Source organism: Dreissena polymorpha, chromosome 9 (genome assembly GCF_020536995.1).
Source record: "Dreissena polymorpha isolate Duluth1 chromosome 9, UMN_Dpol_1.0, whole genome shotgun sequence".
NCBI lineage: Eukaryota > Metazoa > Mollusca > Bivalvia > Myida > Dreissenidae > Dreissena > Dreissena polymorpha.
Window position 1 is genome coordinate 17,499,786 of NC_068363.1, and position 27,943 is coordinate 17,527,728.

The following is a 27,943-nucleotide window of genomic DNA, read 5'->3' on the forward strand; positions in this document are numbered from 1 at the left end:
TCATTCATTTTTGACAAAATCGTATATTCTCGCTTTGACACTTGATCCGTATGGTCCGCCGATGTTCAAATTTAAACAAGTATGTTATCATTAATGTCATTACAGATACATTATATTATATATTTTAATAAATTTATTGATACAATATTGAAAGACGAGGAACACGCAATCAATATTAAGTCAGACATGTTTTGTATGGTCCGCAAATCTGGACCGTATACTCCGTATATAGGTATTTGTCATTAAATGATTCATTAATGTTAGTACAGCAATTTTTACAATTTATTAAATTATGGAACACGGCAAATTTGTTCCCCTTGAGAACTTGCGTTTTTCTACTTCTACTTGTCGAATCAATTATCTATAATCGTATTACATATTTTACTTTAACAAATCGACGACAATATACATTTTGTAAAAGTGTAGAATACAAAAACAATTAAAAAATATCCCACTTTCATTTATTCAAAGGACAATCATCAAACAAATCGGAACTTTTTTATAGCCAATTATCTATTTTATTTTATGCTTTCCGGTGGTTTATAGAGAAATATCAGTGAAATAAAAGTGGTATTTCACTGTTTCAAACAGTGAAACATAACAGTGAAAAATATCGTTATTTTTCACTGTTTCAGTTAGATACTGGAACTACTTCCCCAATAACCCCATGGTGAGCCTCAATTGCAATTTTCATTCAAGGGAGACTAGTCTACTTGAACCTGAAACACACATTTACCTCCCTTAAACATAATTATTTCGTCTGCTGCTTAACTCTTTAACAACAATGGATGAATTGGAAAACAATGAAATAAATCTTCTTTTCTCAAATATCTTTGACTTTGATGACTTTTTTAATGAAATGAATGAACAAGATGATGACAGCGCTTCAAAATCACAAGAAATAACATCAGCAGCACCAACAGCAGGAGCAGCAACATCAGCCCCACATCCACTGGTAACAGCATCAACACAGGAAGAAAAAGAACAAAACCCAACATCAACACCAACAAGGAATTTCAGATCTGTAAGTGTGGATAGCTTTCTGCTTGAAAACGAAAATTTAAATACAAAAAAGAAAACCGACAATGACATCAGACTTTTCAAAACTTTCCTAAAAAGTCACAAAAATGAGGCAAGAAATATTGAAAATATACCTCCTCATGAATTGAACCCTCTGGTCTGCGAGTTTTTGTTGGGTGTGACTAAAAAAGATGGATCAGAGTATGAACCCACATCTTTGAGGGCATTTTTAAGCTCAATCGACAGGCATTTAAGGCACATGAACTACAAGCACTCTTTGATAAATGACCCTGAATTTGCCAAAGTGAGGGAAGTATTAAAAAGTAAACAAAAAGCTCTGAAAAAAGAAGGTTATGGAAATAAACCGCATCAAGCCCAGGCATTAACAAATGAACATATTGAAGCTATGTACGCAGCTAAAACTCTGGGAGAATCAAGCCCAAGAGCTCTATTACACTCACTGTGGCTTATATGTACAACCCATTTTGGGATGAGAACCGGCAAGGAAATTCACACCCTATGCTGGGGTGATGTCAGCCTTGGAATCGATTTTGAAACTGGTGAAGAATTCATCACCTTCGACACTGAGCGTCAGACAAAAACCCGTACTGGTGAAAATCCTAGGGATATAAGGTGATTTTCCTACTTTAATATATTTGTACACAAATCTGAATTGATAATTTTTTATTTATATAAAAACTGGTACTGTTTATAAAATATTTAAATGGAATTTTTCTTTAGTAAAAATAATACAAACATGGAGGATATGTGTTGGTTAAGGTAGAATATCGATTTTATTTCACGAGTGATCATAGAAATTATTATTTTTACGAGTGGCGAAGCCACAATTGAAAATATATATTTTCTATTATCACAAGTGAATTTATAGACCTTTTTTTACAATATAATTCTTATTTGTATTATTAATATACAGTAGACTTCACTTTTGTTGGAATAGTATTTAATTTAAACAAAACATTTAATGCAACACACATTTTAACTATTCATAGGAAAGTCAAGCCACTGGCATATGCAGTTCCCGAACAACCTGACAGAGATCCGGTGCATCTCTACAAGCTATATGCCGACAAACGCCCTGTTGACATGATGACAGAAGACAGCCCCTTCTTCTTAACTCCTGGCAACAAGACACAGCAATGCTGGTTCAGGAAGTCTGCCATGGGAATAAACAAGCTATACAGCATAATGACCGAGATGAAAACAGATGCTGGTATTCAAGAGCCAAGAATCACCCCATACAGGTCAAAACCCCATATTATATACACTACTTTCATAACAAGACTAAAATATATAATAAAAATCACTTACCTCCCATTTATTAAGTAGGTGTTGTTTGTCCAATTTACATGCTACAACACTCAAAATTTTAATTCATAAAATCTCCTGTACTCGACTAGTACTATTCCTCTACTTTCCGGTTCCATTACATCCAGTACTTGACAGACCACCATGTATTTATTGAAGTGTTTCAAGAGCACACAAAACAATTACAACTTATATCTTATGTAATATGTCATGTGTACCGTTGAATATCGATTTTATTTTTACCATAGAAATAAACTTTTTTCAGTGCAAGAAAGCACTTGATTCAGAAGCTGAATGACGAGAATGTTCCTGCTCATCAAATAATACAGATTTCAGGGCACAGAAATATTAACAGCTTAAATAATTACAGCAGTTTGAACAAGGAACAGTCAAAAAATATTTCAAAAATACTTTCTCATTCAAACCAGTCAGTTGAAAAGCACAACCGCACAGCCACTGCCACTGCGTCAGCCACACCTGCATCAAGTGATTTTCCGATGGCCCGAGGATTTTTTGTCAACTCACATTTCCAGGGCAATGTAACATTTAATTTTCACAACTCTGAATCTTACATGGGCCTTTCCCAGACACAGAACGTAGTCAATCACCAGAGGCAATCTCCATCCCGTACACCGGCGGTAACCGCAGATTCCCCTGTACAGCGACACTACAAGCGAATCCGTCTTATTGCAGAGAGTGACAGTGATTGATATCGAAACCATTTAGCACAAAAACACTGTTGAAATATGTTTGCGTTCCTAGTTTAATCCAGTTATGTGTTATTAATCCAGCAAGTCGTAAAAGTGTTGTTCAACATGGCGAGCACTTTCGTAACTTTGAGATCAGTTGAATACACAAATTACTACGCCAGTATATGCAACACTATTAATTTCATAATAATTTAAATTAAACTATTGTTTGTAATAATATTGAATGTATAAAGTATGAAAAAGATATATGTTGAATAAAACATTGATTTTAATAGTAATACACTTTTTACAGATGTGAACTATTTTCTTGTGTAGTAAGTTCTTTGTGCGTTCTAAAAATTGATGCACCCCACGGGGAAACTTAATGAGGCAAATTCGGAAAATTTACAAAACTACAAAAATAAGCATAAAATAAAAAGAAAATTTGTTGGTTTCGGTAGCATATCGAATTTAATTCACTCGTGATCATAGAAAAAAATATTTTCACTCGTGGCTACGCCACTCGTGAAAATATAAATTTCTATGATCACTCGTGAATTAAATTCGATATGCTACCGAAACCAACAAATATCCTCTATATATTCAATCAGACGTAGTGTCAAAAACTTGTGAATAGCGGATTAAAAACGCGTGAAACTAATAAAGGTGGTCGAAAAATCTGCAAACTGTAAAAAACGCAAAACAATTGATAGAAACTCGGCCAGTCGGTCTGTGATTAGTGGAAGTGAAATTCGGTAACAGCCCGGCGTCATGTGAAGAACTCGTATCTAATCGATACCAACAATCATTTTAATGTGTAGTTCGGTTGTAATTCGGTGACAAGTGTAATTCGGTTGTAATTCGGTGAAAAGTGGAATTCGGTGTTTCCATGGACCGTTTACAATGTCTTTTAATCATCTGTGTAATAGACAGTACCTTTTTTTATTTTGTTCAATATATCAGTATAAGAAAGTTTACATAATTATTGTTTTACCAGCACTTTGATTCTCTCATACTTTCTTATCTTATGGAAATGTAATTGAAATAAGCCCAATATTATTTTTATACTTTGAATATTTTTGGTGAGTTAGCTAGTCGTATTTATTTATCAAATGGAATGTTTTTGTCAGTTTTCAAGCTGTTCCTCTGATTAACCTATTTTTCCTTATTAATAAGAGAAGTGTTTTAATTAATTGTTTGTCACTAAGCCATTAATTCATACATGCATACAAAATATAAGAAAATTTTGAAAAAATATATATTAAAAGGTAAAATAATTAGGCATATCCATACTGGGCATAAGGCTGTACATGATCGAACCCATGTGCGCCCCAGCATTCCTTATAAACTGACTAGACTTTTAAAGTGTGGATGAAATTGGAATTATCATATAAGCAGCACTTTCCAGCTACTTGGTACAGAAAGATTTCCATTTTTGCGGATGTGTTCTGAGTGGAAGGCTCATTATCCAGAAAAAAACTAATCCATCCTGTATGTTGACCATCAACAGCTCTGACATTACTCAACAATATACAGGAAATGGCCTTGAGCTCAGGTCACCTAGCTGAAAAGGACACATATCAACCACTGCGCTTATAAGACCACCTTTATGTTATTGATAAAATATAATTTATTTAAAAATAATGCATGGTTAATACTGTGAAGAAATACTTATAAGTTGTTTGCGGATTCAAATGTTTGACAAAACAATGTGTGAGAATACTATAGTCTATAGGTCAAACAATATTTCTACAGTACAGCTTCCTCTCCTTTGTATTAGCCTGATCAGTATTTGAAATAAACTTGCATCGGAGACTATTGTGCATTATTTTCTAACCAGATGTCAACGCATTTTTTAATACAAATGTCTTGAAATCATTTGTAATAATATGCTGACTAATCAGACTTAAATTATTTAGCACTGTCACGAAGTGTATATTGATATTGTAATCTAGAGTCCGTGGCACTGTGAATATAAAAATAAACAAGCATAGATTAGTCATTAGAAACATAATTACCGGTTTCTGGTTCCTTTTAGAATAGGCGCCATACTTCGCTCGGTGCTTTTCCGGAAATATCGTTGGAATTGCACCAGCTTTGAGTTTGAGCTTTAACTCCATTCCAACACTAGCCATAACACTTGGAGGATGAAAAAACAACTGTCGTCAAAATGTTTCAAGCACAATCTAGATGCCTTACTCGGTTTGAAATCAACCAGTCTCCCATCGATTACTCTCCTGGAATTGACTGCCTTTATCCATTTCTTACAAGTAACATCAACCTTCTGAAAACGGAAAAAAAAACCTTCTTTCCCTTTTCCTCACGTTCTTTGCACCCAAAAGCAACACACTGAACCATATCGAATAACGATTGTCATGCAAAAAATACAGAAAATGCACACGATTTCAATAAAACTTGTGTAAAAGAATTGTATTATGCTAACGTGATAGATCTATTGAGTGTCAAATTTGACATTAAGCGCGAAGTGTTCACGCTTCGATTCGTAATAACGGTTTCCAGTCAACTCGTACCTAAGTCAACTCGTACCCTAGTCAACTCGTACCCGATTTGGTCAACTCGTACTTTAGTCATTTTTCAGATTGGTCAACTCGTACCTTTTTAATATTTGTTCTTTATGGAAACAAATTGCGATGGTTGTTTGCATGCATTTGATGTTTTTTATGTTTATTGCAGGTACGAGTTGACCAAATAATTCTGTTGTACTGAGCAAGTGTGACACCTAAAAAGTATCCAAATCGTTCTGATACAAATTTCTTTGTTTCATTTTTTTTTGTATTGTGGCAAAAATAAGATTAATGCCAAATTCTATTATGACAATGTCATTTTATTTTTTTAAATTAACTGTAAGCAATATTGAATTAGTTATTTAAAAACGTTAATTAGTTATATATAATTCACGTTCCATAAATACATCAGTTCTCATTGTATATACATATGGGGCCTGCTTTCTGCTAATCTTGGTATTAGTGTACATAGTACAACATACCAATGGCGGCTGAGCGCAGAATACTGAAATCGGCCGCCAAAAAAATCTATATGGATTTGCGGACAGAAATACAAAGAAGGAATCTGCGGACGATATATACAATTGTTGCGTTATAACTCGTATACAGATAACTCTATTGATAGTTCTGTGTTCTTTATTCAGTTCTTTACATAATGTTTCAAAGTCCAATACATCCAAGTCCAAAAGTTAATCAACAATATATTACAAAATCCGTTCAAATCCATCTGTATGAAATTCTAATTAAATAATGTATTAAATTAATACATCAAGCAAAGATACTCTTACTCTAACGTATATTTAGTCGTGTTACTATGTCAATTGCGGAAGAGAAACCTATCACCGAAGACGTAATTTATCATATATATATCGGTCATTTTGGTTTGCATATACAATAAATGGTCTTTTTAATTGAAAAGGCAGACGAAATCGACTAAAGTTTTAATATAAATTGACGTTTTATCTCTCCATTTGGAGACCGTTTACATAATTTACGAAATTGGCCTTTAAGTTGCGCTGCTTACCATTTTAATATTTATATAATTAAATAATAATAATCTTATACCTTAATGTTTTTATTATAATTGAACATTTTCTTTGAGGCCAATTTCTACAAAATTTAAAATATACTGCTCTGTTTTATTTACATAATTTATGTTTATTTACTTAATCATACGCTAATAATCATATTAAAAATCATATTAAAGATAATTTCTAAAAAAATTAATAATAACAGTTCTGTTTTATAAACATGATTTATGCAGGCATCAATATTCAGTATACTCTTTAGGATAATAGTTTCAACTTAATAATCATATTCTACATAACTAATTTCTATATGATATAGTAATTGTTCTCAATGTTAACTATATAAGGTTAATATGACACTCAATCAATCAATTAACACAGACCGTTATCTCTTTAATCTTTTAATTAATCGACATTGTTCAATAAAGGCCAGTTGCTACTTCACACAGCGCAATACACGCGAGAATTATTGTAAGTTGATCAGTTTAGTTAATTGAATATTGATGATGTTTTTATTGAGATTTTATGATGTTTATATGAATTTTAAATTTATTTGCCTTTGCAGGGATCGACAAGATTACAATAAATTAAATAATCCGACAGACGGTGGTTATAAACAACGCAAGAAGTTACACTCAAAATCTCATAATCTTAATGATTATAATACACATATTAATGTACAAATAATTTATAAATTTAATATATACAGCTTATATATAAAATAATAAATGATGCACTTTCTATTGTGTACATTATAATTTAGACTTTACATACTCACCAGTTCCAAATAGTTTATTATATCCTTTAACTTCAAAGTGGATCATACCTTTAATTGGTTAAGTCATCATGCGGTGTTTACAATCAAACATTTTATCAAAGAAAATGCCGACAACTACCGCGCGTGTCATTTTAGATGCACGACAAACAAATTGTTTAACAAATCGCCGACGGTCCTGTTGTCATAAAGGTGTTATTAGTCAACATTTTATCAAACAAAACGCCGACAAACACGTCCTTTATAATTATACACGTGTGAAAAATAATGAACTTGTCTACTTTTGCAAAAAAACCAACATTTTTTATAACCTTTATCTATATTCATATCAAAAACTTATTTCACGTCTTTGATATATATAAATAATTTTTAAGAGGGTACGTGTTGACCAATTCGGGTACGAGTTGACAAGTGGGGGTACGGGTTGACCAAAAATCGGGTACGAGTTGACCAAATCGGGTACGAGTTGACCGAAGGTACGAGTTGACTAAGGTACGAGTTGACTAGCTCCCGTAATAACAATGGACGAGTTTCCGAGTCATGCGCGTTGAGTGCCTGTGACGTCACAACCAAAATAGGTGGCGGAAATACCCGGGCGGTTTACGGAAAATAAAAACATCGTTTTTTAGTATCGTAATATTTTTTGCCATAGCTCTTGATGATTCCACTCGTTTTAGAATATACATATTTATAAAAATGCATTTTTCGTTATAAAATCGACAGTTCACCTTTAAAGTGTATCCGAGTGTTGGAGAAGAAATTGGTTACTTTGAATCATAACACATGAAACGTCTGACATATCGACAAAACACGTGATGTCTTTATTGCCTATATGACGTAAATGATATAAAAGTATTGTTTACGGAATAATTTCTTTTTCTTAATATTGTGTTTTCATAAAATAACATATGATATAAAGATATGTGAGCTTTTTATGACCATGCGGACTTTAAGAAACGAACGTTATCTAGTGTTCTTTAGATCTCCCTCAAAGTACTGGTTCTAGAACTAGGAAACGGACTCGAGAGCATTTCAAATAAGTTGTGAGTATCATGCATATGGAAGTGAACCTTCGAATTAGTATGATTCTTTTGTACATGCTTTGACCTAAAATATTTAATGTGATCTGAATATGACTTGCATATACCAAAGCGAAAAGCGAAATCGACTTTACTACGACAAATATTTACGATGTGCTAATCATATCACGTTTTTTACAGTCGCAAAAGATGCCATGCGTAAAGCTTACTTACCGTTCAGTGATAATGAGTTGATTTCATACAAATTACAGAAAAGTTACAGCTACGGTAATCCTAAAATATACACTGTCACAAACACACATATTCTGCAATATGGCACGTACAAGCACTGACATTTTGCGTCTATGGCGACCTTTTATATATTTAGAGTTATTACACCGCCAACGGAAAGTGTGCTCAAACGTGTATTTATTAAAAATGACATTTTACCATAGAAACACCTATTCGACCCAATTCAATAGAACCACGGCCACGACCATTGCCAGATGAAAGGTACTATACCACGACCAGATAGTGGTGGCCTCTTTAAGTCCGGGTAATTCCGTCTGATGGACAGAGTTGTGATGTTTTGTACAGAGTTGGGATGTTTTGTAACAGCGGCGTGTACTGCATTTAGACCAAGCTGCATTTAGACCAAGCTGCACGAAGCGCATTTATTTCAGCTTTGTCCTCTTTTATTAGTCAAATGGAAATAACTCCATGTCAATCATTGTAGTTAAACGGCGTCACAACATGCACATGGGATTTCTCCGGGTTCTCCGATTAACCCCCTCAGAAAAAGACCTCACCAAAATTGAATATCTCAGTAAAACAATACAAAGGTGAAAAATGCATTTATATTTTAAAATTCGTTTACACTTTCGTGAGTCATGTAGTTTACGAGTGCCGTAACACACTCCGGGTATTAAAATAAAGCAGCCGCATGCGCTGAAGGTATAAACTTCGATTAAACACACCATTGGTGTTGAAGATCTCGCGCAGATCTATACGAAGTTGACGGAAGGACGGACGGAAGCACATACATTTAGTATGACTTAAGTAATTATTGGAGAATTCGTTTCCACTCCAACAAACTATGTTAAATAGCTTCACCGCATTACAATTTGTATTTAATCAATCAGCCATATGTGTGTGACTATGAATATGGCACGTACAAGCACTGACATTTTGCGTCTATGGCGACCTTTTATTTATTTAGAGTTATTACACCGCCAACGGAAAGTGTGCTCAAACGTGTATTTATTAAAAATGACATTTTACCATAGAAACACCTATTCGACCCAATTCAATAGAACCACGGCCACGACCATTGCCAGATGAAAGGTACTATACCACGACCAGATAGTGGTGGCCTCTTTAAGTCCGGGTAATTCCGTCTGATGGACAGAGTTGTGATGTTTTGTACAGAGTTGGGATGTTTTGTAACAGCGGCGTGTACTGCATTTAGACCAAGCTGCATTTAGACCAAGCTGCATGAAGCGCATTTATTTCAGCTTTGTCCTCTTTTATTAGTCAAATGGAAATAACTCCATGTCAATCATTGTAGTTAAACGGCGTCACAACATGCACATGGGATTTCTCCGGGTTCTCCGATTAACCCCCCTCAGAAAAAGACCTCACCAAAATTGAATATCTCAGTAAAACAATACAAAGGTGAAAAATGCATTTATATTTTAAAATTCGTTTACACTTTCGTGAGTCATGTAGTTTACGAGTGCCGTAACACACTCCGGGTATTAAAATAAAGCAGCCGCATGCGCTGAAGGTATAAACTTCGATTAAACACACCATTGGTGTTGAAGATCTCGCGCAGATCTATACGAAGTTGACGGAAGGACGGACGGAAGCACATACATTTAGTATGACTTAAGTAATTATTGGAGAATTTGTTTCCACTCCAACAAACTATGTTAAATAGCTTCACCGCATTACAATTTGTATTTAATCAATCAGCCATATGTGTGTGACTATGAATATGGCACGTACAAGCACTGACATTTTGCGTATATGGCGACCTTTTATTTATTTAGAGTTATTACACCGCCAACGGAAAGTGTGCTCAAACGTGTATTTATTAAAAATGACATTTTACCATAGAAACACCTATTCGACCCAATTCAATAGAACCACGGCCACGACCATTGCCAGATGAAAGGTACTATACCACGACCAGATAGTGGTGGCCTCTTTAAGTCCGGGTAATTCCGTCTGATGGACAGAGTTGTGATGTTTTGTACAGAGTTGGGATGTTTTGTAACAGCGGCGTGTACTGCATTTAGACCAAGCTGCATTTAGACCAAGCTGCATGAAGCGCATTTATTTCAGCTTTGTCCTCTTTTATTAGTCAAATGGAAATAACTCCATGTCAATCATTGTAGTTAAACGGCGTCACAACATGCACATGGGATTTCTCCGGGTTCTCCGATTAACCCCCCTCAGAAAAAGACCTCACCAAAATTGAATATCTCAGTAAAACAATACAAAGGTGAAAAATGCATTTATATTTTAAAATTCGTTTACACTTTCGTGAGTCATGTAGTTTACGAGTGCCGTAACACACTCCGGGTATTAAAATAAAGCAGCCGCATGCGCTGAAGGTATAAACTTCGATTAAACACACCATTGGTGTTGAAGATCTCGCGCAGATCTATACGAAGTTGACGGAAGGACGGACGGAAGCACATACATTTAGTATGACTTAAGTAATTATTGGAGAATTTGTTTCCACTCCAACAAACTATGTTAAATAGCTTCACCGCATTACAATTTGTATTTAATCAATCAGCCATATGTGTGTGACTATGAATATGGCACGTACAAGCACTGACATTTTGCGTCTATGGCGACCTTTTATTTATTTAGAGTTATTACACCGCCAACGGAAAGTGTGCTCAAACGTGTATTTATTAAAAATGACATTTTACCATAGAAACACCTATTCGACCCAATTCAATAGAACCACGGCCACGACCATTGCCAGATGAAAGGTACTATACCACGACCAGATAGTGGTGGCCTCTTTAAGTCCGGGTAATTCCGTCTGATGGACAGAGTTGTGATGTTTTGTACAGAGTTGGGATGTTTTGTAACAGCGGCGTGTACTGCATTTAGACCAAGCTGCATTTAGACCAAGCTGCATGAAGCGCATTTATTTCAGCTTTGTCCTCTTTTATTAATCAAATGGAAATAACTCCATGTCAATCATTGTAGTTAAACGGCGTCACAACATGCACATGGGATTTCTCCGGGTTCTCCGATTAACCCCCTCAGAAAAAGACCTCACCAAAATTGAATATCTCAGTAAAACAATTCAAAGGCGAAAAATGCATTTATATTTTAAAATTCGTTTACACTTTCGTGAGTCATGTAGTTTACGAGTGCCGTAACACACTCCGGGTATTAAAATAAAGCAGCCGCATGCGCTGAAGGTATAAACTTCGATTAAACACACCATTGGTGTTGAAGATCTCGCGCAGATCTATACGAAGTTGACGGAAGGACGGACGGAAGCACATACATTTAGTATGGCTTAAGTAATTATTGGAGAATTTGTTTCCACTCCAACAAACTGTGTTAAATAGCTTCACCGCATTACAATTTGTATTTAATCAATCAGCCATATGTGTGTGACTATGAATATGTCAAACTTATTGACCAGATGGGGTATTCACGTGATAGTCAAAATGGCGTCGTCCAGGCTGAGGAATGGATTGTTCGCGGTTTTATACCCTTTATTACTTGTATTGTGTTTTTTAAATGCCGTTCACTTTCCAGCCATATCAGCAATAAAGTTGCGAGCGTTTATTTCGCATTTAGATTTGCTCTATATCTCGATTTATTAAATTGCTTAGCGGGATAACCTAATTCCATCTCCATTTAGAAAATTCGCGGGAAGTAAAGTCGAGAATTAAAGCGAACTTTAATACTGATATTGCTGGAAAGTGAGCGTCATTTAAACATTAAACGAAAGTAATAACTAGAAATGGCGCGGCAGAGGCCGACACGTATCCCCACGCCGCATGTTTGACCAAGGGGGCACCCCAGGATTGGTTATGGGGCCATGCATACTTGAGATTGACCGTATTGTCATAAGAGATGTTCAGTATCAATGGAAGTGAATCGGTGTAGAAATGAAGAAGTTAATGTAAAATAACATATAACAAGAGATGTGTTTGTCAGAAACACAATGCCCGCTCATGCGCCGCTTTGATTTATTTAAAAATATATATCATTTGGCAGTTTCATTACTTTCCTCCCTTTACAGCTTATTACTTCCTTTGGATTTTTTTTTACCTTTGAGTTTGTCAGGAAAACAATGCCCCCTCCTGCGCCGCGTTGATTTATTTTTTTATATCATTTGGCAGGTTCATTACTTACCCCCCTTTAAAGCTTATTACTTCCCTTGGAGTTGTTTTTTTGACCATTGAACTTGAAAAATGACCTTGACCTTTCAGCTCCATGAGATACACATGCATGCCAAATATCAAGTTGTTATCTTCAATATTGCAAAAGTTACGGCCAATGCACCATACTGGTGGCATAAAAATGAGTGAAAATCTCTGACCTGGCCCACCCCAACCCCCATAACTTTTGACCCAGGGGTCAGATCAAAGTTTCAAGGTTCTAGTGCTTATAGTGTAGGAGGAGATAGTGGCCAGGACGGACAGACAGACAGACAGACAAACAGACAGACAGACAGACGGACGGCGGAGATAACCACAATATCCCCACGCTTTTTAAAAAGCGTGCGGATAATGAGTATGAAACGGCGAAAAATAACTGTCTCGGCATGGACGTCGCCATATTGACTATCACGTGATTAATTACCCCCCTGTTAACTACTACAAATTGCACATTATACCTGGCTACGCAAGAGTACTGGCGTTCGACAAAATCAGTGACAAACACAATATTCGAAAGCAAACTTAATAGATTTACACCATATTAGTATTTGTTGTGCCCCTTTGTTGTAAAAAAATATACATGTAAACGCAAGTCAAATGATAGATTTAACAAGACTATTGCCAAGCAATATATATCCCCTACCGGCTCCACCATTGTCAGAAATTCTTCCATTGTCAGATTTATTTTATATATTTGTTTCCATAGCAACCAGAATTTTTTACATAGGAACAAAATGAAATGACGTGCATAATGTCCATATTGCCATCTATCCATGGTTCAAGTTTCGTGAAAAAATATGAATAACTTTTCAAGTTATCGCAGGATCCAGAAAAGTGTGACAGACAGACAGACAGACTCACAGACGCACAGAGCGAAAACCATAAGTCCCCTCCGGTGAAACCGGTAGGGGACAATAACAGGAAGCAGCAAATCAAGTACGAACGTAAACATGTACAACGAAATAGTAAATCGTAGTGCGTGATGTTATAGGAATGATTTCTTATGAAAATCAAGACCCAACTAAGAACTAGTACAGAGAAAATCTGATTTTGCTAATAAACAATGTATAAAACACGAAGGCTTTCGAGAGAATTTTGAACACAAATGTTTACGAACATATACACCTCAGTGAAATGGTTCTTGGAAGTATTCAAAACTTCCCTGAAAGAGAAGCACTTCGTTTTTCTCAATATGCACCTTTACCCTATTTATATTATCATCATCATTCCACACAAACACATTTAACATGTCGTCGTCAAAACTCTCCCCTGAATACAGAAGCTCCATGCGACTCAGTCCTCTCTGTTCAAGACATGTAAAATGCTTCACAAGCCCGTGCTTAACGTTGTGGTACAATCCGTCGAGCGCAAAGCGAACGTAGACCGACCAGTTCGTGTGATTGTTACTATCTATATCACTCCGAGCAACCTGGACCTTGTATGGCTTCAGTGACGATGGTTTCTCATATTTGTCCAACTTTAATGCTGAAAATCCTCGCCCATGTGGCTGGTACTTTTCTTTCCACCAGCCCGGAAGTGGCAAGGGACGACGGGTATTCTTGTCAATGCTCACTACTTGGTTGATGTTCCTTAGCAACTCCTTGCCGTCTACGGTGATAACAGTTGCTGATGAATTCAGAGACGAACTGCCCACAAATCCACCTTGTACCCTTACATCTAGCGGACACTTGGGTGTTGATAGATCATACAAATCCATCCTTATATCAAAGCAGGAGGTCACAAGAAATGTCAGACGATCGGCAGTTAATTCGGCATAGTCTCGAAACGTCCGTCCTGTGTCGTCCATTGGCCAATGATGGGACATATATCGTGCAGACTCGACTAGTTTCATCAGTTGCCATGGTTTTGGCAAGGAGTCTGAAAATAAAACAGGATTAGCGGATCTAAGATGTATTGTATCTTAATATGATAACTCGATAATATACAAACAAATAGACCATGCTCGATGACAAAAAGGGTTGTTATGAGTTCTAGTATTTACGACCACGTTCATGGCATGTCTGGCCACCCCAAATGGGTATTCCACTCGGAGATCCGTAAGACAATAAATGTATAATATCTTCTCTCATATGGCTTATAAATTGCGTATTGCACTTGTATTTCCTCTGCATCTGTGTATTGATCCATAAAGGTCGCTGTACTGTGAACACATCGGAATGCCAATAACCGTGTAGTTATACATGCGATAAAGGGTAACTGTACTGTGAACACATCGAACAACCAGTAACCATGTAGTTACCCATGCGATAAGGGTTACTGTACTGTGAACACATCAGACAACCAATAACTGTGTAGTTATACATGCAATAAATGGTCACTGTACTGTGAACACATCGGACTGCTAATAACCGTGTAGTTTATACATGCGATAAAGGGTCACTGTACTGTGAACACATCATACTGCCATTAACCGTGTAGTTATACATGCGATAACGGGTCGCTGTACTGTGAACACATCGGACAACCAATAACCGTGTAGTTATACATGAGATTATGGGCCATTGTACTGTGAACACATCGGACAACCAATCACCATGTAGTTATACATGCGATAACAGGGCAACTGTACTGTGAAAACATCGGACTGCCAATAACCGTGCAGTTATACATGCGATAAAGGGTCACTGTACTGTGAACACATCGGACAACCAATAACCGTGTAGTTATACAAGCGATAAAGGGTCGCTGTACTGTGAAAACATCGTACTGCCAATAACCGCGTAGTTATACATGCGATAAAGGGTTGCTGTACTGTGAACACATCGGACAACCAATAACCGTGTAGTTATGCATGCGATAAAGGGTCGCTGTAATGTAAACTCATCGGACTACCAATAACCGTGTATTTATACATGCGATAAAGGGTCGCTGTTCTGTGAACACATCGTACTGCCAATAACAATGTAGTTATACATGCGATAAAGTGGTGAGTGGGTCGAATAATAAAGCCTTTAACTAGTCTTTAATGACAAAAATACTACCATTATGGGAACAGACTTGTTTGTTTAATTGTCTTCAATTTTTGTAGAATCATAATATTTCGTGAGCTCCTTGGTTGCGTATTGAAAGACAAATATGTTCTATTAAAATTTTTATGAACATGTCGGAGTCATTATAGTTACAAGAGTTCCGCGGTCAGAGACATATGTCCCCAAACAGGGTTTTGAACAAGTGACCCCAATTTCAATAGGTGTCATCTACTGTTCATAGTCAATGCAAATGTGAAGTATCAAGCCAATCGGTCGATTCGTTGACGAGTTATTGATCAGAAATAATGTTCACACTTATTGTGACAGTGACCTTGACCTTTGACCGAGTGACTCCAATTTCAATAGGTCTCATCTACTGTCCAATTCCAATCCACATGGGAAGTATCAAGGCAATCGGTCAATGTGTTGACGAGTTATTGATCGGAAACGATTTTTCCACTTATTGTGATATTGACCATATTGACCCATTTCAATAGGGGTCATCTACTGTCCAAGGCCAATGCACAATGTATCAAGCTTATCGATCAATTCGTTTATGAGTTATTAATCGGAAACAATTTTCGCACTTATTGTAACAGTGACCTTTGACCAAGTGACCCCAATTTCAATAGGCGTCATCTAATGTCCAATTTCAATGTCAATGCACATGTGAAGTAACAAGTCATTCGGTCAATTTGTTGAAGAGTTATTGATTTGAAACGATTTTCTCAATTTATTGTGATAGTGACCTTGACGTTTGACCTAGTGACCCTTACTTCAATAGGGATCATCGAAATAACGGTCACCGTTATTGATCGGAAACGAACTGGTCTACCGACAGACCGACCGACAAACAGGCCGACTGACATCCAGCAAAACAATATACCCCCTCTTCTTCAAAGGGGCATAATTGTGTAATGACTGCAGCGTTATTACCAATAAATGTTACACGCATTGTAAAACAAAATAGTTTCATATTTTCAAAAAAAACATCGTTTCTTTTATAAATCATGCTTGAATTAATTTGACATGTTATTCGTTGTCATACTTTTAGAGTCATAATCGGAGTAGTGCAGTCCATTTGTTCGGACAATAGCAGTAAGGGTAGTTTCATCCACTGTCATCGCGTAGTTAAGCTGCTTTAATTGGTCCCATCGTAGCTGCCTGAAACAGAAAACGCGAGGTCGTGTCTGCAATAAGCTCTTGTTAATCAGTCATATCTCTAAGGCAGTGTAATGTAAGTATTGTACCATTTTACATAAAATGCTTAGTGAGTGGAGCACCGGTTCATTATGTAGAGCGTTGCAATTTTAATCCCGAATCCATGAGATCGAGACGATGCTCGACCATACCACAAAGGTAGCATTGGTAATTAAAATTGTATACGCTACGACTAACCACAAACACCTCTGATGTAATTAAGGAAGTTGTCAGTCACTGGTATGTATGTGTACGTATTAACATCGGAAAGGAAAGGACCATCACCATATTCATCATTACCATCTTCCAATTTCCTCACTCATGGATGGGTCATAGTCAGTAAAGGCAACATTCCTAATGACTCTCGTAGACTCAATGGTTTTGTAAGTAACGTAGGCATTGAGCTCTGAACAATCGAGCGTTGTTCGTGTGCCTGGCTGTGGATACAGCATATAGCCTACCAGACACTGACGAGACAACCAATACTGATATAAGTGCCTTGTGCGGTGGACACCATCTGTCATTTCCTTCTGGCTTGGTTGCGCGTTTGAGCGGCGCTCAATCCAGGTAAACAAATATAGGCGCAAACACGACAAATAAAGGTCGATTTCGCGCAGCCTTCAAACGCGCTAGGCCACAAACACGACAGAACTACAAAATAAAAGCAACCAAAAGACGAATGTCACGCTGGGATGGTTCAGTATTGACTTAAATAACTAGAGCTTTGTCACAGACGTGACGTATACCCCCACATGCTGCATTGACATAAAATATTTTGCATGCTGTCTTCACATAACAAGAGAATATAATTTATGGCAATTTTTAAGAATGTATATGCCATTATCATTTATGGCCATTTTGACCTTTGAACTCTTGAATTCTTTCGCAAGACACGCCGTCCAATGACTGTGAACAAAAAGATACCGACGTGATTCTTTCGAATGACACACCGTCCAATGATTGTGAACAAATGTACCGAGTAATTTTAAAATCGCACACTGAATGACTTAGTTATGGCCCGGACAAGATCATTTATGGCCATTTTTAACCTTTGAACTCAAAGTGTGACCTTGACCTTGGAGATATCAACGTATTTTTTTCCCGCGGCATACCGTCCTATGATGTTGAACAAATGTGCCAAATGATTCTAAAATCTCACAATGAACGACATATTTATGACCCGGACAAGCTCATTTATGACCATTTTTGACCTTTAATCTTAAAGTGTGACCTTGACCTAGGAGATATCTACGTCTTTTTTCGCGCGACACGCCGTCCAATTATGGTGAACAAATGTGCCAAGTGATTTTAAAATCACACAATGAACGACATAGTAATGGCCCGGACAAGAACATTTATGGCCATTTTAGACCTTTGAACTCCAAGTGTTACCTTGCCCTTGGAGATATCGACATAATTCTTTCGCATGACACACCGTCCAATTATGGTGAACAAATGAGCCCAATGATTTTAAAATCTCACAATGAACAACAAAGTTATGGCCCGGACAAGCATTTGACCTTTAAACTCCAAGTGTGACCTTGACCTTGGAGTTATCGACGTACTTCTTTCGCGCGACACACCGTCCTATGATGGTGAACAAATGTACCAAGGCATTTTAAAATCTAACAATAAATGACATAGTTATGGTCCGGACAAACTTTCGCTTTAAAAAGCATTAAGTGACCCCGTGACCTAGTTTTTGACCTGGCATGATCCATATTCAAACTTGACCTAGACATCATCTATATACAACTTCTGGCCAAGTAAGGTGAAGATGGGATGAAATTTTCGAGACAGACCGACAGACAGACAGACCGACTCCTTTATAGTCCATTACCAATGGTAATGGGGTATAATTATAATTATAATTAATGGCTGAGATATGGTTAAACACGTTGATTGAGATGTGGTGAAACTTGATGATTCAGATACGGTTCAACTCAGTGATTGAGCTGTGTTGTAACACGGAAGTTGAGACATGGTTCAACTCGCTGGTTAAGCTATGGTTCAGCACAATAGTTAATTAGGAGTTTAACGCAGGAGCTTAGAATTTATAGAGACAACTCTCTCCTACTTCTTGTACTGTACTTATACTATACAGAGTTGCGTTTTCTTATCTGCTTAAAATGCAGATAATTCAGCCAAAAGAGAAAAGGAGCTTTGATATTGTATGGCAGTACATCTCAAGAAGTAATTGTGAAATTAGAAAAGAAAAACAAATTATCAGTCTGTTGACGGACTAGCAAGAGCTGTGTGTTGCTACAGAATAAAGGCAACTTAAATAGATTTCCTAGTATCTTATTGTTTTCATATGGCTACCCATTACCTTCGAAAGATATCAACTTGTTTGGGGTTCGACTTAACAAGAGAAATAATTTTATATACGTTTTTCAGGAACCACCGATCTAGTATAAATGGATTACCCGTCCGAACGAATAGGAATATCTAAACGATGTCTAGTTTCAAACAGCAAGACATATATCATTGCAGTGATGATTAACCTGGAGTTTGCTTGCGGCATGTGTTAAGGATACTTAATTTAAATGAAATCATAGTATAGATATGTGTCTATTATTGTCAAATTATGAATATGTTGATGATATTTTTGTTGTTTAATAGTAAACGTGTTACATGCGAGACGCAGCGTTTGGTTGAATGGTACTATCGTGACAGGTATTACATTTTAAGACAGGATTTGTGCACATTTGTATGAAACATTTTGACTTTTAACGCGGTGTTTGTAATATACTAGAAATGTATCACTCAGTCAACTTTTATAAGTTTCCGATTCCATAAATGGAACACATTTTTAGTGCGAATTCTTACCCAAAAAAAATCATATTCGTGTTAGTAGTCAAGGAATTCCTGACGTAACTGGGAAGTGCTGAGACATCATTGCGCAGGGTGCATGCCAAACTAGCCACAAAGACGGTTCAGTGAGAGACTTGAACGACTGCGTTATAAAACAAAAGTGGTATTTCGTTGATTGTGTACAAGTATATACTTACGGAAGATGTTATTATAAATGCCAGTGATTATTAAACAATCGCATCCGGGTTTTTATATCTTTCAATTCAAACAAGTTTCCGATATAAAATGACTCGAGAAAGTCAAAGAGGTAAACTGGCGTGATTGTTAGAGATGATTAGCCTGTGCGATGAGTAAAACGCTCATCAAATATACGACTATGGTTTCCGTATTCATTGTCGACAAAGATCCACGTTCAAGTGTTTTGTTTTTAGTTGTTCGCAAGAACAACTAAAGTTAATGGTGGTATTTTGAAAATATGTGTGCAGGCTACTACAATTCACCAAATCACACGCAACCCGCATCCGCGCCAAGAAAGAGTTGGTGACGAGGAAGAGTATACTTTACAGTTAACATGTTTGCCTATGGAAATAATTCAATCCGTGTTACGTAACATTCGCGTAACACAGCGCTTCGTTAATGTCACAGGGCTAGGTCAGCCAATAGATGCATTCGGGAAGACGCCTGTACATGAACTCTGGAATACACACATGCACGCGCGCATCAAAGCAGCTGATGCTATTAATTCGCAACCTTAAAAATTCCCTATCAAATCAACGAGAGAAACATTGTAAACCCCAATACCATTTAACTGAGTGCGGTATAGCATTATTTCATAATAAAAAGCAAACAATTTTTTTTTAAAGAAAATGTTTTATTGGCGTCGCTCTGGAGAGCGGCGACTAGTATATAAGTTATTTTACGGATCAATGTATATATTTTTGTTTTAAGAATATCTTGCGTAGTGGTGATTTTTTGCGTAAATTAGTGTAAATAAGTACTGCATTTGTGCCTATTACATTCATTACAACATTTATTGCCAATAATGCAAAGCTTATTGTTTTAATTAATAACTGATCCACAACTGATCACAGGGGAAAGATCACAGGGACTGGGCAAATACGCGAAACTTTCTGGTTTTGTATAAAAACAAAACATAATCAAAATATATTTATTTTGTGGTTTTTCTAATTTGCTTATTTAGTGGAGAATCAATGTAGTACGATATTTGACGACCTTTCGCGCAAGAAAGTTTATTGGAAGGCGTAGTGGTACGAAAACGTACAATGTATTAGTTTATTAATAGACATATAATAACGATCGCTATACACAAGTTCACCAAATAGCAATACATAAATGATGTCAGCCGGAATAGCTCAGTTGGGAGAGCGTTAGACTGAAGTTGTTTACGCAACCATCATCTAAAGGCCCCCGGTTTAATCCCGGGTTCCGGCACGAACGGAACAGTTCGGCGGCTGACAATTTTTTTCAGTCAGATTAATAAATATAATAAAGCTTTATTTTATGTAGACATTTTAAAATCCATTTTACTACAATTGGACATTTTTATTAAAATTAATGGATGCCGTGTGGTGACAACGTTAATTAAAATTTCTTACATCACTTAAATATCTTATTAAAAAATACACGTGTTTTTATATTAACAAATAAATGCAAACAGCACATCTATTATTCATGTATTTTTATGGTTGTCTATCATAGGCCCTAAGTACTATCCCTACCACATATAGAGCGCGAAGCGAGACACGTATTATTGATTGTAACAATGAGTTGCGATAAAGGAAGCAGCCGCTTATCAAGGAGGAGCTGTGTCCCAGCATCCCGTTTCCCTAGAGTCAAGCACTCCTCGGAGTTTTTTTTAAGAACCACATATAGAGCGCGAAGCGCGACACGTATTACTATCCAGGTGGTATGGGGCCCTTTAGCATTATCCGACCATTACGTCCATAGTTATCTTCCTTAGAACTGAGAAATTTTGAAATCGTTGTTCGAAGTCCAAAATTTTCATCCGATTGTTCCCAAACTTGCACAGGTTTTTTTTATCAATGAGGACCCAACCCAAACTCTCTATATGAGCAATATCGGACCATAAGTCCAGAATTTTGTCTCTTTGAATTTAAAAATAAAAGTGAAAAACTGCTTGGTTAGGTGATTATGTCAACCTTTTTCATCAGATTCTTTCCAAACTTACAGTGTCTTCATATCAATGAGCATTTTTACCTCATTAAAAATGAGAAACATCGGGAAAATAAGTCCGGAATTTTTTTCTATTAAATTTGACAAAATAAACAATTTCCACTTGTTTAAAAGATTTCACAACTTTCGTCTGAATCTTTCCAAACTTGTTAAGTGGTTTATATCAGTATTACTCGAACCCTATTGAAAATTGAAAAAATGATGAATATCGGAGCAATAAATCTATTATGATCTTTTACTGAATTTCAAAGTATTGTGAAATGCAGCTTCTTTATGCAATTTACAGTTTTCATTCAATTTGTTTTCAAACTTTTACAGTGTTTTCATATCAATGAGTACTCAACCCCTATCGTAAATGAGCAACGTAAGAATAAGTTCAGAATCATCTCCCCTTGACGTTGAGAAAAATATGAAATTACGCTTACAAGATGAAGCAGATTTTTTAAAACCTACACAGTTCTGTTCCATTAATGAAAACTGCACACGGATGCCAGTAAAACAAGAGCACCGCCTGGCGGGTGCAGACCGCTCATCTATTTTCTATTTAAAGGTGAACGGACTCTCATTTTCAATCACAAAGGAGGGAGGGGTGGAGTGAAGAGGGGTGTATAGTGTGTGTGTGGGGGGGGGGGGGTGGACATTTATAACATTATCCTCCAAAAATGCGAAAAAAACTCGGGGTGGGGGGGGGGGGGAAGGGATTCTTGGGTGCGATGGTTGGACGGTATTTCGAACATAAAATAATAAAAATAAATATTTGTGTTTTTTAACAGTTTCCAAAAAAAAAAAATTGGGGGGTGAGGTGGGGGGGGGGGTATAGTGTGAGGGTGTGGTGGTAATTTGTGAGATGATGTTACCAAAAAAATAAAAAATAAAAATTAAGGGGGGAGGATTCGGGTGGGGAAAGGGGGGGTGGGGGGGATTCTTGGGTGTGCTGGTTGGACGGTATTTCAAACATAAAATAATTAAAATAAATAGTTGTGTTTTTTAACCGTTTAAAAAAAAATGGGGGGGGGGTGGGGGGTATAGTGTGAGGGTGTGGTGGTCATTTGTGAGATGATCTTAAAAAAAAAAAAATTGGGGGGGATTCGGGGGGGGAGGGGTGCCACGGGGGATGGTTTGGGTGGAGTCTATTGTGGTATGTCAGGTAAGAGTAGTTTTGTCAAAGTATCAATCAAATCTAATCATAAATAAAGAAGTTATGGCAATTTTAGCAAAATTTAATAATTTGACCTTGAGAGTCAAGGTCATTCAAAGGTCAAGGTAAAATTCAACTTGCCAGGTACAGTAACCTCATGATAGCATGAAAGTATTTGAAGTTTGAAAGCAATAGCGTTGATACTGTAGGAATAAAGTGGACCTAAACACAAAACTTAACCAAATTTTCAATTTTCTAAGTATAAAAAGGGCACATAATTCTGTCAAAATGCCAATCAGAGTTACATTACTTTGCCTGCACAGTCCCCTTATGATAGTTAGTAAGTGTTGCAAGTATGAAAGCAATAGCTTTGATACTTAAGGAATAAAATGGACCTAAACACAAAACTTAACCAAAATTTTCAATTTTCTAAGTATAAAAAGGGCACATAATTCTGTCAAAATGCACGCCAGAGTTATCTAACTTTGCCTGCCCAGTCCCCTCATGATAGTAAGTAAGTGTACCAAGTTTGAATGCAATAGCATTGATACTTTCTGAAAAAAGTGGACCTAAACGAAAAACTTAACCAAAATTTTCAATTTTCTAAGTATAAAAAGGGCACATAATTCAGTCAAAATGCACGCCAGAGTTATCTAACTTTGCCTGCCCAGTCCCCTCATGATAGTAAGTAAGTGTACCAAGTTTGAATGCAATAGCATTGATACTTTCTGAGAAAAGTGGACCTAAACGCAAAACTTAACCGGACGCCGACGCAGACGCCGACGCCAAGGTGATGACAATAGCTCATAATTTTTGTTCAAAAAATAGATGAGCTAAAAAGGAAACCAATGTAAATAAAATGAACTATGAAATATTTGGGGGTTACAACACAAAATCATAGATAATGGTTATTTGGGGGTTATATCACAATCATAATAATGGTTTTTTGGGGTTATAACACAAAATTATAGATAATGGTTATACCAGTACCTTTTTCTATTTTGTTTAAATAATCGGCCAATATATTAATACAGTGGAAAAAAATCGTTCCATGTAACTTCATTGAGTGCCTTTTACACTAAAATTCCCGACGCCCTTTGATGCTTTGCATCAATACTTATCTTGAATGCATATAAAATCCATTTCATTAGTGTTTCATGATGATATGTAATAAGCTATTAATTGAGAAAAAAACGTGACAATCGGACATAATGTATCCATATTCGCTTAAACTCAACAGAAAACAACAAAAATATTCGTTTTGATCATTTTCGATTATTGTCTTTGATATATGTTTAAATAATACTTCGCATTTTGGACTCGGTAATCGGTCACTAAATTGCCCGGGTAATACATAATGGACTATCGCTAAACTTTCTTATGATAGTATTGCTTTCAAGATGAGGGAACAAAAACTACCGAAATATTATATTGTCATGGTGAGACGGATATCGTTTCATTATCTAACCACAAATGTTTGCCGTGCTCGGTCAGTCTGTATGGAAATCGTTCTTAAAAGACTGAATAGGCTACTGAAATTTGCCAGTTTGCTATAAATAACAAAGTTTGACTTTTATTTCGAAGAGTTTTGTGCTAAGATGTTCCATTTATTAGAGACAAATAGATTGTTTAAACTCGCGTCATGCGAAAATGGACTTTATGCCATATGTGACCATCGTAGCTAGGGTCCAGCCAGCGCATCTCGCAGTCTGGTCGAGGATACCTTATGTGACCACGAAACCTTGCGTGATTTGCGCAGCTCCTGACTAGAATGAGAATTGCGCAGACGTGGCTTGAGCTACGCTAGCCGAAGCGCCATAAGATCCATTTTATTCCGTAGTATAATTTATAATTTGTATTTACGAATATTTACGGGTTGTTTGAATATACGTGCACCTTATAGCATACATTTCATGAGAAATGAACTGTGATATATCAAGCGGTTTAGTTCGACGACTAGGCCTCCCGTGCCAGAAAAGTGAGCTGATCGAGAGGCTTTCCGTGCCACAACGAAAGTGAAAATATGCACTTTTTAAGTAAATTGATGAAAATTACTATATAGCGTACATAGAACGTAAAGATTTGATTAAAAAGATGATATCAATGACACTAGATATTTGACATATTACGGAGAGGCTATGTTAAAAAGTAATCAAAGTGGCATGTACGCACGATTGCTTCACCACCCTCGTCATCATTCAATCGTCGATAGAGTTTGTGATAAGTGTTTGGACCTGCGGAATACTGTGAACCTGTAGCTGGATATATGCTTCAACTCATGGGCCACCTCTTGTATGCACAATTTTGTTTACGGGTTTTAATTTTAGATTTTCTTGCCTGTTTTGTGAATTACGATCATCCATTTTTCTTGTTTATGACAGAGAGGCAGCGAAGAATGAACAGAGAGGCAGCATTTTGACAGAAAGGCCATCGATATGCATCTAGACCGTGTGTCTATAAATGTATCAGTATTTCCTCCTTTAGAAGAGCACTAGGTACCTACTTCTACGCGTAATCCCCATAAACGCCCCATGTTGTAAATACTAATAAATAATCCACTGATAAGAGCTGTGTTTGTTATCGATCTTTGAGTTGGTGTATGGTCTCGCAACATCGCCACCCTTTTACTTTATGGTTGGGCTTAAAAACCAAGATCAGTTTTGTTGTGAAATATAATTACATTTAATAATAATGACTATTATTAGTAATATTATTCTACTTATTTCAATATAACACACTACTCCTCACTGATTTGTTTTAATGATTTGATTTATTATAATGATTTGTTTGAATAGAACTCTATAATGATTGTTATCTCTCAACTTTCTACTGTGGCCACATGCGGAAATTGCAAAGTAAAACGTACTGTCTACTTACATGGTTAAACAATATTGAGACTCCCCCCCCCCTAGAAATTCACTCCACAGGCACTCGGCATCAGTTAGCTACCACCCCCCCCCCCCCCTCTGCAACTTCTCCCCCCCCCCCCCCCCCCAGCTGCCTCATTTTATCGCCAAAAGGGATTGAACCTGCATCGGATTATTAACGATTTCTTGCAATACAAACATAGCTGCTTAAAAACTTGATTTTTGCTGAATTTTTACAAGGGCTGTTTATAAAACATGCATGCCCCCCATATGGGCTGTCAGTTGCAGTGGCAGCCATTGTGTGCATTCGTTTTTTGTCACTGTGACCTTGACCTTTGACCTAGTGACCTGAAAATCAATAGGGGTCATCTGCCAGTCATGATCAATGTACCATCAGGAAACCATTTTACTGTTTCGAGTCACTGAGAAATTGACCTTTGACCTAGATACCTGAAAATCGATATGGGTCATCTGCCAGTCATGATCAATGTACCTATGAAGTTTCATGATCCTAGGCGTAAGCATTCTTGAGTTATCATTCGGAAACCATTTTACTATTTCGAGTCACTGTGACCTTGACCTTTGACCTAGTGACCTGGAAATCAATAGGGGTCATCTGCCAGTCATTATCTATGAAGTTTCATGATCCTAGGCGTAAGCATTCTTGAGTTATAATCCGGAAACCATTTTACTGTTTAGAGTCACTGTGATCTTGACCTTTGACCTAGTGACCTGAAAATCAATAGGGGTCATCTGTCAGTCATGATCAATGTTCCTATGAAGTTTCATGATCCTAGGCATAAGCATTTTTGAGTTATCACCCGGAAACATTTTACTGTTTCGAGTCACTGTGATCTTGACCTTTGACCTAGTGACCTGAAAATCAATAGGGGTCATCTGCCAGTCATGATCAATGTACCTATGAAGTTTCATGATCCTATGCGTAAGCATTCTTGAGTTATCATCCGGAAACCATTATACTGTTTCGAGTCACTGTGACCTTGACCTTTGAACTAGTAACCTGAAAATCAATAGGGGATCATTTGCCAGTCATGATCAATGTACCTATGAAGTTTCATGATCCTAGGCATAAGCATTGTTGAGTAATTATCTGGAAACCATTTTACTATTTCGAGTCACTGTGACCTTGACCTTTGACCTAGTGACCTGACAATCAATAGGGGTCATCTGCCAGTCATGATCAATGTATCTATGAAGTTTCATGATCCTAGGCCTAAGCATTATTGAGTTATCATCCGAAAGCCATTTTACTATTTAAAGTCACTGTGACCTTGACCTTTGACCTAGTGACCTGAAAATCAATAGGGGTCATCTGCCAGTCATGATCAATGTACCTATGAGGTTTCATGATCCTCGGCCTAAGTGTCTTGAGTTATCATCCGGAAACCATCTGGTGGACGGACCGACGGACCGACTTGTGCAAATGGGGGCATACATATTGATTACTAATGATTAGACTTAAATGTAATATTTGACTATCGCATCGCCGTCTAGAATGCTAGTGACACTTCGTGTTTGACTCATTAAAATTATGTTTAAATTTTATTACGTTAAAGAGTACCCGGTGTACATTTAAGTAGTTCCCGAGCCGACAATGGCCAATCGAGCATTAGCCATTACTAATTTACTTACTTGTTGCCTGATGGTCGTGAGTCTTGCATTTTTGATCCTGATAAAAGCACGCTCCGACAATGAGATAAATATGTGTGTATCCTTGACTTAGTCAAATTCACATGACAACAGTTCATGTTCCTGTTTTCATACGATCATTAATCAACATCAAAGCTTCATCTAAGTCGAGTTTGGTATAGCATGATTTCCTGGTGTTAAAAACTAGAACGTGAATCACTACGGTAGGGTTGTTTATGTTTCATGATTATACAGTGCGGTGTG

General features: G+C 36.9%; 2 protein-coding genes across 2 annotated transcripts; one reads left to right on the forward strand and one right to left on the reverse strand.

Annotated features, from left to right (window-relative positions):
- The first annotated feature begins 514 nt into the window (after positions 1 to 514).
- On the forward strand, positions 515 to 3,334 carry LOC127846392 (uncharacterized). Its single transcript, XM_052377607.1, has 3 exons — positions 515 to 1,653; positions 2,031 to 2,282; positions 2,612 to 3,334. The coding sequence occupies exons 1-3, from the start codon at positions 785 to 787 to the stop codon at positions 3,054 to 3,056; spliced, it is 1,566 nt and encodes a 521-aa protein (XP_052233567.1). The 5' UTR covers positions 515 to 784; the 3' UTR covers positions 3,057 to 3,334.
- A 9,981-nt stretch (positions 3,335 to 13,315) lies between these two features.
- LOC127844127 (uncharacterized) lies at positions 13,316 to 27,905 on the reverse strand. Its single transcript, XM_052374141.1, has 3 exons — positions 27,683 to 27,905; positions 16,845 to 16,960; positions 13,316 to 14,684 (listed from the first exon to the last, which is right to left on the reverse strand). The coding sequence occupies exons 1-3, from the start codon at positions 27,796 to 27,798 to the stop codon at positions 13,933 to 13,935; spliced, it is 984 nt and encodes a 327-aa protein (XP_052230101.1). The 5' UTR covers positions 27,799 to 27,905; the 3' UTR covers positions 13,316 to 13,932.
- Positions 27,906 to 27,943: the final 38 nt, after the last annotated feature.